At 35.6% G+C, this 18836-nt stretch overlaps 1 protein-coding gene across 3 annotated transcripts in view; it reads right to left on the bottom strand.

Moving 5' to 3' along the window:
- Window positions 1-533: 533 nt before the first annotated feature.
- Window positions 534-18836, bottom strand: part of GABRA2 (gamma-aminobutyric acid type A receptor subunit alpha2) — a 65340-nt gene continuing 47037 nt past the window's right edge. For all 3 annotated transcript variants that reach the window (XM_077177569.1, XM_077177567.1, XM_077177568.1), the window contains exons 9-10: window positions 11688-11890; window positions 534-7628 (exon numbers count right to left, since the gene is read on the bottom strand). In XM_077177569.1, the coding sequence (XP_077033684.1) occupies window positions 7320-7628; window positions 11688-11890 (512 nt within the window). In that variant the 3' untranslated portion in view covers window positions 534-7319. The remainder of the gene's footprint in view (window positions 7629-11687; window positions 11891-18836) is intronic.

Below are 18836 nucleotides of genomic sequence, written 5' to 3'. Positions count from 1 at the left end.
TACAGCTTTTCCACTGAAAGATTTGGAATCAGAATGCTCATTTTAAAGCAAAAAAAAACCAAACAAAAACAAATCCAAACCGACACCTTACTAACAGTATAGTCTTCTGTTTGTTTCTAAGTGAGCTTTGTTACCCCATATACTCCCACTGATGAATTAAGCTGTCTGGTAGGAGGTTTCTTGTGCTCCACATCATTCGGTTGTTAGCATATACCCAGCAGCAACATGTTTTATAACCTTCAGAAAATATGAAACATTGCCATTTGTAATATGAATACATGAGGGTATTCTCATTATATAAATAGGAAATCTGTTAAACTCTCACCAAGCTGAGGAATATTTTCTTTCCAATATATTGTTTGTTTCCTTTGGGAAATACTGTCTTTAATAAAAAAGCACCTTTGTAGAGGCTGTAATGGGTTGTTTAAAAACAAGAAAATGAAAAACCCACACACAAGTCCTAAGAGAGAAGACATGAAGGGAATTGAATATTTCTGCTGTCAGAGCATTAAAAACAAAAATACAAAATGTGCTATATTTAAATTAACTTTAATAAGAAGTACAAAAAGATAATGTTAAGCAATATTTTGCATGTGGTTAATAAATATTCTTCAACAGCAAGCAGTGACACATTCAAACATAAATCCAGTTATTTCTTTTACATTTTAGAAAAGTAACGATTTTCCCAGTTAAAACAAGGTCACAAATTACAGAATATTATAATCTTCTTTAATTATTTATAACTATGAAACCTACTAAATAAGTAAACTGTCACCCAGAAGATTTTATATGACATTGATGTTCAAGGTTAAGTATACTTACATTTATCATGCAGTTTCTTATTGTGCATATTTGATTGGTGTTTAAGTTCAAAATTATTGGTTTCATTCTTCTCATTCCCTTATTTCTTTTTAATATACTGGGAGTGCCTATTTTCCAAGTCCTATGTATTTTCACACCTAAGTGACTCACTCAAGAAGATGTGTCATACAATGCATAAATGTTTTCTGACTCCAGCCCAGCTGAGAAATTGCAAACCATGTATGAATCAGAGACCACTTTGTTTTTACTATTTTTTTTTAATCAAGTATAACACCATTTAGTGTAATCACTTCCATTAAAATTAAAGTGCCTTCAAATGTTTCGCAATAAAGTGACTATTTGGAGGGGAGAGGGTGAAGGGGTGCAGTTTAGGAACTGATATTTTAACAGTTTATAGATACGGTGCATATGTGTTCTAACAGATGTAAAGTACTACATTGCATTCCGTGCTATTGCTAAGCTACAGCAGCCTATAAACTGATAAATTCAGCCAAAATGAACATCTAATAAAGAATATCAAAAGCACTTGATCAAAGTAATATCTTGTTCCATTCGCTATTTCCATCCATCCTCAACGGCGTGGTTTGATGGATAAAGTATAGGAAAGCAAATATAACACTTCAACCTGTTGAAGCTCACCCCTTTTAATATCAGATGAATGAAAGCACTCATTGCAATCATTAAAAACCTTGAATGCATAAGGACACACTCCAGAACACCTTATCAAGTAAAGTATTCACATTATGTAAATAATTTGAAAGCAAAATAGAACTTTTAAATTATCCAACAATAAAAATATAATCATATATATTTATGTAGACTCCAACACTAGAGGAAGAGTATACATTATCTTGCATATTTTAAAGTATCCTCCAAATTCCTTTTGTTAGTGTTATCACCTCATCCTAACTTACAGCACTTTCACAATATTCTTAAAGGGTACTAATAAATATCAAGGAAAAAACAGACAAAGCTCTGTATTTCAGTATGGTTGACACTTCTTTTAAGGGCTTATTTTCATGGATTAGAGAACTGACAATCCATATCCAAAGGAGAGTCCAGGTGTAGTTAGGTGTACTCCTCTTCTGGAAAAGTCCTTACTGATTTCACTGATACAGATAAATATGATGAGGATGTAAATTAGTTTTATTTTAATTTCAGAGCAAATTTTGCCCTGATCTCCATCAGGATGTCAAGCCCTCAAAATTTATTCTCCTCCAGTAAGATATAATCACAGACTCCAAAAACATGAGTTAAAAGATTCACCTAGAAAGATCTGAATCTAGAAAATTAAGGGTTTAAACTAGAGAGAAAGAAAACATTTTATGCAATTAACATATGCCAGGCATTGTAACAAAGTTTTGATCCTTTAACTTCTACTACTAAAGACCTAAAGTCCCTCACAGATTCTCAGATGACTGTAATTAATAATTGGATTTAGAAAATAATTTAAGGTTCTATTTTTTTAGGGACTTTGGGTCATCTACAGAAATGAGGTGGAGGTTTCCTTGACTAAAGAGAAAAAAAAAAAGAGATATTAAAGGGAGGTAACTAGAATTTATATTGTTCACTAAGAGGATTCTAACAGGAGGTTCACTGGTGCTGTGATGAGATGGAAGGAATCTTAACAATGCTTTATAAAAAAACATTCATTTTACTCAAGGCTGAAGGGTGATCTGACTTTTACACAAATTCACATAATTATTTTAGCATTTGTGTAAGACAAAAACTTTATATGTGACATGAAATTATAACACATTCTGAGAGTCTATCTAGGTATGTTTAGATATTTCTACAATTGCCAAACTGTGTTTTTTTTTAACGAAGCCATTTAACTTACTGGGTTTATTTTAAAATGTTTTCTTCCTCTACTTTAAAACTCATTGCATGGCTTTAAAAATTTTAGCATTATGTGTCTGCACATAATCGGGCACAGATGATGATAGCTTCATATCCACACTGAAATAATCTTTCATGCAAATTTGTTAGGAGTGGTAATGTTCAGCAGCATAGACTTCATCTGTTTTGTGAAGGCCAAAGCAAAACCTATGCACTACTAAGCTTTCAGAAAAGGAATGAGAGGTATGTAGGATGAGTGCTGACTCTCTGTGCTTAAGTGAAAGCCATGCTTTTTAAGAAAACAAAGTGTAGAATTAACAAAATTCTACTTAATTTTTGAAGCTTCTTTTCTCCTTCCACCCAAGATGTTCCAAACAGCAGGAGACACACAGTATTGCATGGTCTGTTTTCACAAAGCAGTCACTAGAGGCCTCTCGCTTTCAAAGGCACAACTCGTGTCCCTCAAGTTCAGTAAAATTATACAAGTATTTCCATTTTATGTGCTCTAGGAGTTACTGTCCACAACTCACATGTGGCAGTGAAGGCTCAGAACTAAAGCTGAAACAAAAATACACATTACCTCCCTCAGTGACTTCCTCCTCAGTTATCTCACATTCCAGTGCCATGGTAACAAAGCCATTTGTGTGCTCTCTTTTCTCCTTTCCTCCCCCATGCATCCCTACCTCCTCCCTGCTGCTTCTTGTTGATTTCATGCAGACAGTTTTTGGTCTCTTTTGAAAAGTCTCATCACCCTGTATGTTATCTGTAACCACTGGGAGGGGAAGGGAAGGTGACTCAGTAAGGCTCCTGTTCAGTCTCTAGATGCTCTTTCCTGTGACTACATGGGCAAATTGGCTCCTTAATTTAGAATAATGTTCAGTGGTATGAGTGGTCTGCCAAACTAAAGCTCATCTCTCAGAACGCCTACCATAATATTTTTTTAAAGATGCTCAACAATGCAGCAGCTACAAGTTGAATTAGCTCACATATGACAGGTGGAGGTAATTTAATTGGCCACAGCATAATTGAGAATTTTCTACTCTTCTGTCATGAAGCCTCCAGCAGACAACTCTGACTGATAAACTGTGCTGATCTCTACTTTTCATGCTGATTTATAAATTACTGTTAAATTACCTGACACATGCATCCAGAAATATGTGCCCCAGTACTACACTGGAAGCCAACTTCATAAGCCTCATTTAGAATTACTGTAACTCCAATCTAACTTTACCACAGTGTTTTATCTTTGTATTTATTTTATTAATTTATTAAATAATAAAATATGACACACTGACCCAAGAATAATAGGAGAAGTCAGTTAGATTAATATGCCAACCAAAAAATTCACTGTCAGATTCCATTGCAAGTCCTTGATAGAGAAGTGACTTGCATTTTCTCACTCATACTCCCCATTTTAAGTATTTAAGACCTGCAAGATTTACTCAAATTATAGGAAACCTCTACATATTTGGCACATAGATTTGTGACATTAGCTTTAAAATCCCAGACACAGATTCTATGGTAAATGAAATGACACAGATTCCTTCTAAAGGAAAGTAAGGCCTAACTCTTGTATTCTGGTATTCCGTGCACAATGCTCCCATTCACTTAAATCTTTACATTTATATTCACTCATCCACTTTTCGCTGGTAGTCTTACAAATTTGCAACTTATGTGTACTCAGTTGGGCCACTGTAAATGTTTCTGCAGTGAAACAGTAAAGCATACTCCTTCTTCCCATAGGAGATTGCTTTAACGTTGACCAATTTACTAAATTTTCTGGAGCGTGCCCATTTAAAAGCCTTGTGATGCCCACAATAATAACTGCATGTATATATTTAAAATGTTTTGGATTTTTTTACTGAGTTTATATAGTATGCCTACTTTGCTATATAAGTGGGCAATAAACGTAACTTTACCATGTGATAAACACCTGTTTTTTCTACTGACTAAGGCCAGTGTAGAGAAAAGGGTCAGTGGATGAAAAAATACTTGTACCTAATGAAAGTGGTAGCAGCAGGGCTGACTAGCATGAGACAGCATCGGGCTTCTTGTGCAAACTGAAGATGGGCTTTTTGCATGCAGCTCTGAGTTACCCAGATGGTATTTTCCAGAGAAGTCTTGCTGGAGAAGACTTAACCATTAAAAGCCTTTGAGGAGGTCCCATTCTTGGATAAGGATGCAAGATCCTTCCTTATCAGATAATTCAACATGACTGAGCACACTCACATTTGGCATGGGGAGACTTCTGACTATACAGTCTCGTGCATGAAGAAATGCACAACAGTTTCCACACTGTGAAGGGTTTGAGTACCTGGGATGTAGCCAAGGGCGAAACACAAACCTCTGTTTCTCACACTCCAGTCTGGTGAGGTTTGGAGAGTCCCTAGATCTTGCCAATAAGAACAGAAGGTAAGAACTCTCACTAGGTCACAGGAAGGAGACCTCAGCCACAGAAAACATAATCGAGCTATTCAAGTTCAAGAGCATTTTAGGAGGGGCCTCCATTAAACTATACAGTCAGAGCCCTTTGCCAAAAACAGAGCTAAAAGTGAAGGGATTTTTCTACAGTCCTAATATTTACAATTATTTGTACATATGTACATATTTATATATTTATTCATACCTGGACAACGTGATGTCGAAGGGAAAATTTTTTAATTTACAAATGAAACATTTTAAAAATGTATGCTTATACCATGAATAAACCCTTTTTTTTATTGCTTGCCTTCTAGCCTTTTGTTCATAATCACACTATTGCACACATCTCCATGTTACATGGAAGATCTACATTTACATATAAATATATATGAAAATAAGGATATTTTTATTTTCATGTTCTGAGTAAAGTGCTCATTTTTAAGCTACTGTTGATGAGAAAGGTTTAGTCTGACAGTTTAATTAGAGGGAATTCAAGGGATACACACCTTGTCCATGCTTCTCCCCTTCTTTTATAACCTACTAAATGTCTTTATTTTACTGATGTCAACTCTGTCTTAACTATTAATTCTATTTATAATATGCATTTGTGACCTTGGCATCTATACTGTCACACAAAGTACAAAACAGAATCACATCAAAAGCAAAGAAAAAGCAAGAAAATAAAACAGCAAAAGAAAGCAGTGTTTCTCTTTGTTGTTTTTAGCACACTTCCATGTCTTAAGATACTCTTTTATTTGATTTTAGAAATATTTGTACAACTTTTTTTTAAACTCTGAACATATCTATTTTATGCACTATACTCAAGTTACTGTACAAAACTGCAATAAATGACACTATACGACTACATATGTCTCTACTAGAAGACATCATCATAAAGGTGTATCTTTTCTAAAGGTCAACTAATAACTGCTAATGTATGTGTGAATCAAAATATTTTTGATTGGCCAAGTATATTAAAATCTAAATACAGTACACAGTTATTATTTATGCTATGATTTACCAGGCCTTTAGGGGCATAAAGAATCTTTGCAAAGGCTCAGAAGAAAAACAATTTTACTGATAGTATTAAATGTTCTTATAAAATTGCCAATTTTGTTTTATTTCTGTATATGAAATACAGTTGATGCCTACTGATGATGCATGACCTTTTATTAAAAAAATAACATTCAAATCTTAGCAAAATCATTTCTAGTATACAAAGTTGTTGTAAAGTTATGTCAGCAAAATGTAAAGTTGCAATTTACAAAAGCAGCAGTAAATTTTATTATATGGACATATTCCTGAACTTAAATCATGGTTCTTGTTTCCGTTGAAAACAGTGCTTCCTGGGACAAATACAGGTAAATATTGTAATGGCAGGATTTAGGAAAACATTAAGCAAAGAAAAAAAGTATATCATATTACTGATAAACTTAAACCTGAAAAATTTCTGAGTGATTCTAGAAACCTGAAAATAATTCAATTAAGAACAAAATCAAAAATAATAATTAAAAAAAAATCCAGCTTTGCTGAACCAGACAATCCAGCTTAGTAATATCAAATAAATAAACAGTGAAAAAATAAGTATCTCACTAGCAGAAGTCGGTTGATGTTGAATTTGATTTACCCTTTTCCCTGAAATCAATTAGATGAATTTATTAACAACTTAAATAAGAAACTTGTGGCTTTTGCCATACAGTAGTGTTTACTACCTCCTCAATCTAACTTGTACCCAGAATGTTTGTGAAGAGCAGAACTGTACGACCTCCGTACTCTGGTATGTACATGGGTACTGCTATTGTATGAAACAATTACACCTTTTTAAAAAAATCACTTTTTTTAAATGACAGTTTCTTTCACTAAAGTAGAATTAGTTACTTTATAGAAAAATATTTTAACTTTAAATTAAAAAAATACTGCTCCTAAATAATTATGTAGGATCACATCTTCATCTCATTGTACGGAGAGAATATAATTCTGTATATTTGAATCCTAGTTTAACAGAAGTCCCCTGGGTTTAACTTTTAAAGAGCTGGCTGTATTTGCCATGGGTGCTATCTGTTTACAGACCCATGAATTAACGCTGTGTCCCTCCTTTGGAGACACACAGACAAGACATTTATATACACACTGTACAGAAGAATGGTTCACAGATTAGCAGTTATTAGTCGGACTGTACATAGCGAACAACCTATCTGATTAGAATGATGCTTGAAGTCCTCAGTGCAAGTCAGCTTTTAGGTTGATGGTGCAAAGCCAAGTAAGACAGGCTCCCTATTTAAATATGTAGCCCAATACACTAAATTAAAAGTACCAAATAAGACTGGAAACACTATTCTAGACATTCTGTCAATTTTGCTAACACTGTTGAATGTCTTCTTTGCTTCTTGTGGCTTTGCTTCTGGTTTTGCCTTGTTGGGTTCTGCAGTTGTAGCACTCTTGGAGATGGTTGGTAGAACTGAGTCCTTGGTAATATTTGGAGCATAGTTGGCAACAGCCACTGCATAGGCATTGTTTTTCTTAATGACAGATGCTTTTTCTTTTTTCTATTGGAAGACAGCAGGAAGTTAAATATTTCATGTGTATTTGCCAGAATAGACTTAATAAAACATAATTTCAAAAATAAAAGAAATAAGTGAGCATATTAAAATAAATACCATGCCAATCAAATCACACATAAAGAAAGACATTTCCAGTCTATCCAAAAAGAAGGTTGAGGTGACATAAGATTGCTCTTGCACCATCAAATGCCCTACTGAAGTTATGTAAGGAAGTCTCTGTTACTGCGACTGTAAGCATAACTGGAGAAGCATTGCCCTTTCTGTAGTGGCTTTGCATCTGTCTCCTTACAACAGAATTGCAAGTTCTTTACAATGTTTTCTGTGAAGATTACCCGTCATGGTAGTAAAATTAAAATTAGGCCACCTTTCTCACATAAAACTAGCACGACTATCATTTGGGCATGTCATAACATACCACTAATAAATACATGAATTTCAGTTAAGTGTATACATTTTTTAGAGACTCTGGAGAAATGTGCTTTCACATATATATATATATATACATAGGCACACATATAGAGAGGTCAGGAAGAGATTGCAATTAAGTGAAAGAAGGAATCCAGACTGATAGTTTTAGAACTGAGCTGAGATTTAGCCCTAAAACTATTTCCGTTTCTCATAAATTATTGGTTAAAAAATGTATAACAATGATGAAAACAGACCAAGAACGTAAAAAACAGCAGAAGATGAGGAGAGTGGGATGAAATTAATTTAAGAAGCTTAGAAAAGGGCAATTTAAGTCCTGCACCTGGGGAGGAATAAACTATGCACCAGTGCAGGTTGAGGCTAATGGGTTAGAAAGATGCTTTGTAGAAAAAACCCGGGGGGTCCAGGTGGCCACCAAGTTGAACATAAGCCAGCAGTGAGCCCCCACAGAAACAAAGGCCAGCAACCTCCTGGGCTGCATCACAGAGTGCTGCCAGCCAGCCAAGGGAAGTGGTCATTCCCCTTGACTCAGCTCTGGTGAGGCACATCTGGAGTGCTGGATTCAGTTCTGTGCTTCCCAGATCACGAGAGACATGGACATAATGAAACTAGTGTAGTGAAGAACCACAGAGGTGATTTAAAGCCTGAAGCATCTGAAATACAAAAGGCCAAGAGAGCTGGGGCTGTTTAGCCTGGAAAAGAGAAGGCTCAGGGGGAGTCTTGTCAATGTATGTAAGTATCTGAGAATAAAGATTAGACTTTCTGCAGTGAAATACAGTTGAAGGACAAGAAGCAATGAGCACAAAATGAAATACAGAATATTCCATTTAAGTGTTAAAAACCCTCCCATTTTTACTATGAGCTTGACCTAGTGCTGGCATAGGTTACCTAGAGAGGTTGTAGAATCTTCATCTTCAAACATATTAAAAAAATATCTGGACAATGACCCTGAGCAACCATCCCTAGCTGACCCTGCTTGCACTAGGGGAGATAAATGTAATGATCTCCAGAGGTCAATTCCAACTTCACCAGTTCTGTGTTGTTATGGGACTGTGTATGCTTTCAAAGGGCTGAAGTACAGCCAGAGGCAGGTCACTGGAGAGTCCATGTGGACACATGGGCACAGGGATGTATAGGGAATGAATACAGGCTTGGGGTTTTAGACCAATACATAGGTTCACAGACTAGTTCCACAATAAGACTAATGCTGTAAATTAATCCAATGCTTTGCAGCAATCTCAGACTAAGGAATTTCCAATTACCTACAAGAAAGAATGGAAGGCAGTTTCTCAGGAAGCAATATATATTATTTACATATATATAAATATAACATATATAATTTATGTATAAAATAATACAATAATATAATGTAATTTAAAATATATGCATATAATTTAGAGACAAGCAAATAAATCTTAGATTTAGTCCATCTCTTCCACAAAATACAGAATTAAGCAGATGAAAAAATAGCTAATTTCTGGATCATATAAGAAATCATCAGTTGTATTGGTTTGTTTTGATTTTTAATCTGATGGAAGTGACACAAGTAAGGGAATTCTTGTGACATTTCTCATATAGGTGCATTTCAGCTTTTTACTTCCACTGGGAGGCATCTATTCCGTTTCCAATTTTGGTTTTAAATTACATCCAATTTGATATTTATCTGGTCCATCTAAAAATCTTGCTAGGATCTTCATGGTTGGATGTTGTGCCTATAATACCTTGTCTTAGGAGATGGTGTCACATAAAAAGAGAATCTGGGAATCAGCTGGGAATTCAGCATTGTTCCTTATCGACTGGCATGTGAAAAATAGTTGATCAAATGTGTAGCTTTTTCCTGCACTTGCCTTCCTGTGAGGCAAATTCCCTGTCAAAAGCACTTAGAGAAGAATTTCCATGTAATGTGAACACAGACAATTGTCACTGAGGAAACATATTTCATTTTAATTACTGAAAAGTATTTCATTTTAATTAGTGAAAAGTAAGCCTGGCTTTAGGTGTACAGATACCTTCAACTAAAAAAAGAGCAAATTACCAAATCAAATTATGAGAGGAACGCTTTAATTCATCTGTTAGTCCTTCCTTTCAGACACAATTAGTGCGTTTTTAAAAGGTATCTCTAATATCATTATTGAGACCTGCATAATAAAGCTGAACCATAATTTTGTCTGAGAAACTATGACTATGTTAAAAGCTTATATTTTTGTTAAGTCAGTTTGAAGAAAGAAGAGAACTGGACACATGGATGGTATATAAATCTTAAAATGCAATGGATGCTATTGTCACTCCTAGGAAAGGAATACTGGCTAGCTTTTAAACAGTCTTTTAAACTCCTAATATCATGAGACAATGCTATTTTACTTTAAAGGAATAACCAAAGGATGATCAGTGAGTTTATAAGGGCTCCCTACATTATTACAATTATAACTACCATTATTGTAATAATGGCAATCACTGGCACACAAGGCAATGTGCCAGTCTGAAAAGCTTCACTTAAGACATGCTGATAAACTCGCCCTGATTTACTTCTAGCAGGAGGTAACAGATCCTGAAGTTATGGATAGCACATGCCCCTCCAGAAATCACAGGAAATTATGAAGAATGAACATTTCTTCTAATTCTCCTTTACTATTGACTGAACATTTTGCTTCTTTATGAATTGCTTCTTTATGCATTCAAAATGATGAGAAATTGGTTAATGAAACCTGCTTCATATTTACTGCAATCATTTAGGAAGCAAATAAAATTCTATCCTATTTTAAGAAGGATCACAGAAGTCTATGTATTTTTCAGAAGAGATATGTTTTCATTGGTAAAATCAAGGATGACGATAGGAAAAAAGGATAAAATATATTAAGTCAGTCAAAATGAGTGAGCTTTAACAATTCTTCTGTGTTATTATAATTCTAAACTGCAAATACAAAAATCACTAGCTCATTCTGTTTAGGAAATGAGAAATTCTATGAGGTCAAAACTTCTTCATTCCATCACGGCTACACCATTATAAAGAGCAGAAAATTAAGGCATGACTGTGTTTCTGTGTACTCAAAGCATCAACACATCATAGGTGAAGAATTTTGTACATCTGCTATCTAAAGTGGTTTTAACATTAATGTCTACCTATCATTAGGAATAAGTTTCAGAATACTGGAAATGTTCAGAAGTTCTAGATTTTGTTATTCATAGTACTTACATATATGGACATTAATTTGCTTTTCTAAACCTTACATACCATGAAAATTAATATACATTATATATTTCTGTATTTTTTTTATTTTGAACTCAACTGAATTAAAAAATACAAAAAGTGATCCACCAATATAATCTGGATTAAATTTTATGAATAACCAGATAAACAGTTGTGTCTGAGGAGTCAAAAAACAAGACAAACAGTTCCCAAAATAAATAAAAAAAATTATTCTTGATAACCAAATCTGGATTAGTGAAACCAAATGAGATTAGCAAAAGGGCAGAAATATTCCTGTTCAGGACAGAAAATACATGTATATTCTTTTGATTTAAAGCTTTTTTTTAATATATATAGCAAAATATCATAACAATATATTAGAGCTGGTTTAAGTAATTGACTGAAAATAGGACTATTTCCTTAGGACTTACCTTATCATTCACTACACTTTTTCCATCCCAGGCCCATCCTCGTTTTGTGAAATAATTTACAGTTGCAAATTCAATTAATGCAGAGAATACAAATGCATAGCAAACAGCAATAAACCAATCCATAGCTGTTGCATATGCTACTTTGGGGAGTGAATTTCGAGCACTGATGCTCAGTGTTGTCATTGTCAACACAGTTGTTACTCCTGCAAGGGGACACAAAAACAGAACATCAACAATTTCACTTTGATTTTGAATGTTAGCAAAAATAAACCAAAAAATATCATGGTATGCTTTTGAAACACAATGAAATTTTCTTTTCTAAGTTGGTGACAAACATTGCTAGAATTGTATTAAATGTTGTATCTGGATTTTCGTTTGAAGTAATTTCAGTTCAATTTCTTGTCTAAACTTTCGTTTTTAGATGAGCTGATGATTTCACTTACAGAAAATAAATTTTTTTAACCTATCAGGGCAGGATACATTATTGTAAGGAAAAAAATTAATAATTTCTTCACAGATTCATAATACTTAGCAACACCAGAGCAATAATGATTAATAGGTTAATGTTTGGTAGCTGGCTTCTCTGCAATGGCTGCATGTTTGGCTCCCATATTTACTGAAATTAGTACACAAATACCCTTTTTAAATGAGAATTTTTTTTCTTTACAGTTGCTGTCTTACTAACCATTCAGTGACATACTCAAGGATATAAACAGTGTAAGTTCTCATTCAGGTAACATGGATTGTATCCTAGAACAGTATTGCTTTGAAATGACAGATTATTGTAACTGTATTATGTGTCAGAAAACAAGAGCTGGTGATACAGGAAGGCTGTGCATTTACTGTGCAATTACTAAAGGAACTTTGCAGTACTTTTTTACATAATGAGGATCCAGTAAAAAAAAAATAAAATCCCTCCCAAAAGAATCAGGAAGAAGATACATGGGCGGAAAGGAAGAACTTTTGTCTGAGTCAGATTTAGCAAGCAGAAATCCACAGCCATAAATACAGTCTCCATTCCTTAAGTAAATCCGTTCTCCCACCTCAGGCTGAATCACACGTAGACAAACCAAACTATTCCCTTTGTGGCACACCATTAAGCACGTCTGCAGAATTAAAGGCAACACAAAGTGATGTACTCAGCACAGATCAGCAAACCTACACTCCACTATGACAGCAAAGGAGATGCCATGGCAGAAGTATTAGTAACAGCACATCACAGCTTCAACAAATACACACTCATAAAACTGGTGTAGGAGGCTTCCCAAGAGAAAGTAAAGTGACTCTCCCTAAGCCAGATCTTCTGCTGTCAGCAATCTGTCACCTGGGTTCTGGAGGATCAACAGAGCTCTGATTTTCCTTCTGCTACAAGAGAAGAAGCAATTTTAACCACTGTGTGAAAGAGAAGAGAGGCAGCATTTGCATCTACTGAGACCTCCTCAGACTCCACAATCTTCATCCCTCCAGTAAAGATTCTCCATCTCTGAAGGTGCCACAAGGGTGACAGAGCAAAGCTAAGTGGACTCAGCTTCAGTGCCTTCAAAGGTCTGCGCAGCAGGGAAAACAACACACAGAAGCATTCTGCTGAGTCACACAGGAGACACCTTAGCAAACATAAATCTCTAATTGCTGTTTTTCAGCCACCATAAATTAAAGAAGTGGGTGGCCTGGAATCAGCCATGACACTGTTGGCATCTACTAGGCTATATAATGAAAAGGAAGCAGCTATCGTACAGAACAGTACGAAAATCTGTAGAAAAAATATATTTTGTAAAGAACTTAGTCTCTCCTAATGCTTACAGAACATATGGCTTAATTATTTTCAGCAGCTCAGGGAAAAGACAGCCTATCTTACATTTTAAATTATCACATGTAAATTTTAACACTGGTCCTGAACTGCAGATAAACCATTATAATTATACAGAGGTTCAGTAAAGTGAGTGTTTCTCAGATATAAGGTGACCTTATCCACATGTAAATATATACAGTTGCTAAGGTATTACTCAGTTTAAATCCCACTTTATAGATATAAATTAATCTTCTGGAAACCACATTGACTTCTTCAGAAATCTGATTTAAGATTTACTGCTGACCTTTCCTAGTCCCAGTTAAAACATTGTGAATTTATATCTTGTTACCACATGCTACCACTTGACAATTTCTCTAAAAAGTTCAGCAAGTTACACCACTTTGTGACCCAAATGCTAATCAAGCAGCACACTGTCAGACCATTGCCAACATACTTTCATTTATTCCTTCACTCTGTAAATTCAGTGATGTTCAAGCTATCACAGTCATTTAACCTGAATTGAATGGGAAAAAATTGGACAGAAAATTTTATCTTAATATCTGTCAGTTTAGGATTCTCTAGTCCTTTTAGATTGCTATTATTCTTCAGAGAAAAGACAGATGATTTTGCACATTATAGTTAATTTGAAAAATCAGTTCTATCAAGTCTTCTTTATGAAAAAGGACTGAATGGAAATAACCTGCCTCCTTGCCACTGCTAAACCTGAGAGGACTGAAAAGTTAATAATGTGGAAGAACATGGTCAACTTGAAAAAACAAAACTCATTTATTTCCTAAAGGTTTAACTTAAAACCTCACAAAACCCATACACTGATCAGAACAAAACTCATATTCATCATTGCTCATCTAATTCATAACACTAGTGACCTAAAATTGGTATAAAATCAGCAAGTAGATTGTAGCCCCTACAATGAAGTGGTCAAAAAACATTTAAAAGGCTATGTAAAGACTGCATGATATCTCACTATGATGCAGAAAAAACAGTTTACATACAGGGCAAGAACTCTCTTCTACATCCCAGCACCCAGCAGATGTGGCAACTGAATTGATGCCAGAAGAAACAGTCATGTATTATTTTGTGAGGACCATGAGCAGTCATCAGTTAGTCTTTGAAAAAGATCCAAAAAATAAACCATCCAACCACCTTTTTTCTCCAAAGAAGACCAAGAATTTTTACTTCACAGTGAACATCCTTACAAGGTTTGTTCGCAGCAGTGCATGCCTACATAGCTAAATATCTTCTATCACTACAGGTTTATCCATTACAGCCAAGACTGGAGCTATTTGATTGCCTGGGATTTTTTTTTTTTTTTTATGTTGCTGCTTTTTAAACAGCATTTGCTTACTGGAGAGAGAAAATCCATCTCCCGAGCTGCAAATTCAACACTTTTCACTGGCACTAAACTTATATCTCTGGAAAATAGCAGCTCTGTTATGCTTATAACAGTGGAAGAGGTAATCTGAAAAGCGAGAAATGTCTAACTAGAAACAGAGAGTGGAAATAACAGGAGTTAACACATATATAATAAAGTTAAAATCTGTCAAGATAACTACTTTATGCCCACATTTATTAATTACGCATAATGGTTGAAGAACATATCACAAAAGGATTGATAAATCACTTTTTTTTTTAATTTAGGAAATTAATTTCATTATTCTATTTTTTTAACAGCAATTGCAAATGTGTTTTGGTAATTAGATATCCAACCTGGCCCAAAACCCAAAGAGATTCATAAATACAAATAACAGTAGAAAGAAAAGATTGTTGACCATTTCAGAGATACAGATTACCACTTCATTTTATCACTCCGAGACCAAATAGAAGTGTAAACAAAAGTTTAAAAATTCTGTACTAGCATGATTTTAAAGCATTACACCATAACATTTCAGCACACGGGATGCTGTTTGCTTTTATTTACTCAATGTATATGTGTTAGCAGGAAATACAATACAAAAGGAGTGTACTTTTTTGCTTGAACACCAGCAGGTAAATCTGAACAACCATTGAGAGAATGATTACAGAAAATAGCTCAAGCACTCTTTTCACTAAAATAACAACACCAACCAGCCTTTTTAAATAGCTTGGAAGACAAGAACTATAACAAAATCTATTTCCAGAAAAGTTGAATTCAATCATTTGGGTAAGCTATGTATCCATATGGTGAAGCTGGTACCATGCTGCTTCACTGTATCAATACTGAGCAATGGAACACAATTTCCCATGGAGCAACAGACAAGTTTATTCCCAAAGGCAAATGGCAAATGCCATTTACCCCAACTCCAGGAAAAGCTGCATGCAATTATGCCACCCCTGGAATATGAACTAGCGTCTTCACACAAAACTAAGCTGAGGAGACATATTGGTTTGTCTGCAGCCAGCTCAGTCTCATGCTCAGGGCTAGTTTTCCACTACCCACTGCCTATCACTATATAATTATATCTACATTAAGCAGAAATTCCCAATTAAGAAATTATAAACAGAAATGTGTGAGTGGTGGGATATCTCTAAAGGCACAAAAGATAATCTGCAGCATGTGGAAGGAGAGAAGAATAAAGACACTTGAGATTTTTTTTCAATAAAATGAGAAAATGTACTTTGTATTTATAGAATTGCTCAAAAGGACGGGTCTTTATTATTCAATTCCCATGTAAAAATAACCAGAGAACAAATCTTCAAAGTTCTCCAAGAACTTTTCTTGGGTTCCTCTTCCTGTAGTGTCACAATTAAAAAGTTGCTCTGGGTTTACATGGCAAGGTTTTGGTAGTGGGGGACTGCAGTGGTGGCTTCTGCGAGAAGCTGCCAGGAGCTTCCCCCATGCCTGAGAGATCCAAAGCCAGCCAGCTCCAAGAGGGACCCACAACTGCTGGCCAAGGCCAAGCCCAAGCCCAAGGGCAACACATCCAGTGCCTCTAGGATGACATATTTAAGATGGAAAAAAAATTATATTGAGCAGACACAACTGCAGGCAGAGAAGACAAGTGAGAATATGTGACAGAAACACCTCTGCAGACACCCAGGTCAGTGGAGAGGGAGAGGGAGGAGGTGCTCCCCCACCAGAGATGAGATCCCCCTTTAGCCTGTGGTAAAAGCCATGGGGAAGCAGCTGTGGCCCTGCAGCCCACAGAGAGGTCCACAGTGGAGCAGAGATCGACCTCCAGCCCATGGAGGTCCCCCCAAAAGAACAGCTGAATGCCTGGAGGGGGCTGTGACACTATGGAAATCTGTGCTGGAGCAGGCTTCCAGCAGGACCTGTGGCTCCACAGGGGACCCATTCTGGAGCACTCTGCTCCTGAAGGACTGCACCCACATCAAGAACAAGTAAAAACAGACACAGGAACTGTGTAACAATAAAATTATCACAGTGAACTGACAAAAGAACATAGCTATGTGAATTTAAATATAATAAATAATAAGACAAATTTTTGTTCTTTCCTGCTTCAGTTAACAAAGATTATATACCTAACTACATTTATTTTATCATTCTCATTGATACTCCATGTGAGTTAAAGGATAGATAACTGTAGAACTAAGAAAACTAATTTCTGATTTGTCACCTGCATCTAATGCTGCTATTCAAACACATGTGATGCTTCTAAGTGCTATGACCCATTAAAACAAAGCAAGAATCCAAGAAGCTGCACAAGATTAGTTTTGCTAATATTGTTGACACTAAATGCATGACAATAAACACATTAGTAAATGAAACAGATTGTAATCTTGCACTAAATGAAGGCATCATGAACCAGTCTTATTCTCTTTCATTAAGAATGCAATCAGATTTATCTGCTAGAGAAAACACATTCAAGACTTATTTAATCAACGATGACGAAACTTTCTTCTTCCAATAATTTAAAGCAAAGTTGAAGCAATATAGTAATAATATTAAATAGATGCCATAAAGAAAGGGGATTAAAGAGCTCAACTATAAAATAAGCCTCATTATACCAACCCCTAATGTTAGCCTAGAACTTGAAACCACATTGCAAGAGAATAAAAAGGAAAAGAAAAGTAACTTCTTTCACCCATGAAATAATACATGCTAAGTGGTGCTTTGAATAACTTGAAGGTATGTTTCATTGAAAGGAACAGTATTCCTGTAGTTGGTCCTTAGCTCTCAAGAATGTCATTGAAACAAATTTCTCACTGATTTTTAAAAACACTTTGTCAGACTCATAACTTCTGTTTAATTACATTTTAAAATTGATATATTTAATATACAATGCAAAAATGGGTATCTAACAAGTGACTACTCCATATAAAAACTAAAAATTAAGTATGATCAATAAAATGTAAAGGAATACCCCCTAAAATTTTTATATTCTCTGCTGAATGTAGCTCATTTCATTAATGCCACTGCAGTATGAGCTTCTCTTGTAACTGGATGGAGCCTACTCCAAAGTATCACCCAGATGAAACCTTGAGTGTACCAGCCCAACTCCAACTGACAAGAATATTTCGGTATGCTCAAAAACCACTAAAGAGCTATAGAGGAACTTTGTTATGAAACTCTGACTAATTGCACATTTTTGTAACACATTCAGGCAAGAGACCAGGGGGTATCAGAAATCCCAGTGACAACTGCTGCCAGTAGGTATGGAGAAAGCCTGGGAGATCCACTTCAGGCTGTGCATTTAGAGAGCCCATTGGCAGCTTCTGCTGACAATCTCATCTAGAGTGTCAAAGAATGTTATAAAATAGCTCCTCAGGGAAAATCCAACCCAACCCAATGAAAAAGGCTAAGCCTGGGGAGCAAATGCTGCATGCTAGGGCTAAGGTTTCTTCAAAAGGGAGAGCCTGGATGTGTCTTGTTTCCCTGGGTTAAGGGTGCCTGAAGGAGACAGAGCCCCTACTGGCATACAGGGTACATGTCTGTGTGGCAGGAATAAAATACTAGCATAAAACTGCCATGTCTGCAATAAACTCAATGTTTTTAGTAAAGAGATTTCAGGTTTGGTGTCGCTGAGTGGTGTGATTCTGTTCTTGTGGCCCTCCTATGCACTTCCCTCAAGACTGAATCAGTCCTGAAGCAAGACACTTCATTATCCATGTTATGCTAAACCCCAGGAGAGTAAAGCAGCAGGCTGCCATGCAGATACCACTTATTTCTAAAAAAAATTATAAATTAAACAGAAAATAAATCAAGAATAAAGAACAGGTGTGCAGGAAGGGACACATTTCAGGAAAATTATCCCAGGGTCTTGTTATGGATGCAGGGCCTTGTTAACAGTGACACGGTAACAGAAAGTGCATTTTAGGAAGAGCAGATGTGAGACTTTTTTTGGAGAAACCAGTGACACTGTCCTATATGTATTGGAGTGGATACAGAAAAGGGCAAAGAC

This window comes from Agelaius phoeniceus, chromosome 4 (assembly GCF_051311805.1).
Source record: "Agelaius phoeniceus isolate bAgePho1 chromosome 4, bAgePho1.hap1, whole genome shotgun sequence".
Taxonomy (NCBI): domain Eukaryota; kingdom Metazoa; phylum Chordata; class Aves; order Passeriformes; family Icteridae; genus Agelaius; species Agelaius phoeniceus.
Note: the sequence above shows the minus strand (reverse complement) of the source record. Positions and strands in the feature narration are given on the sequence as shown.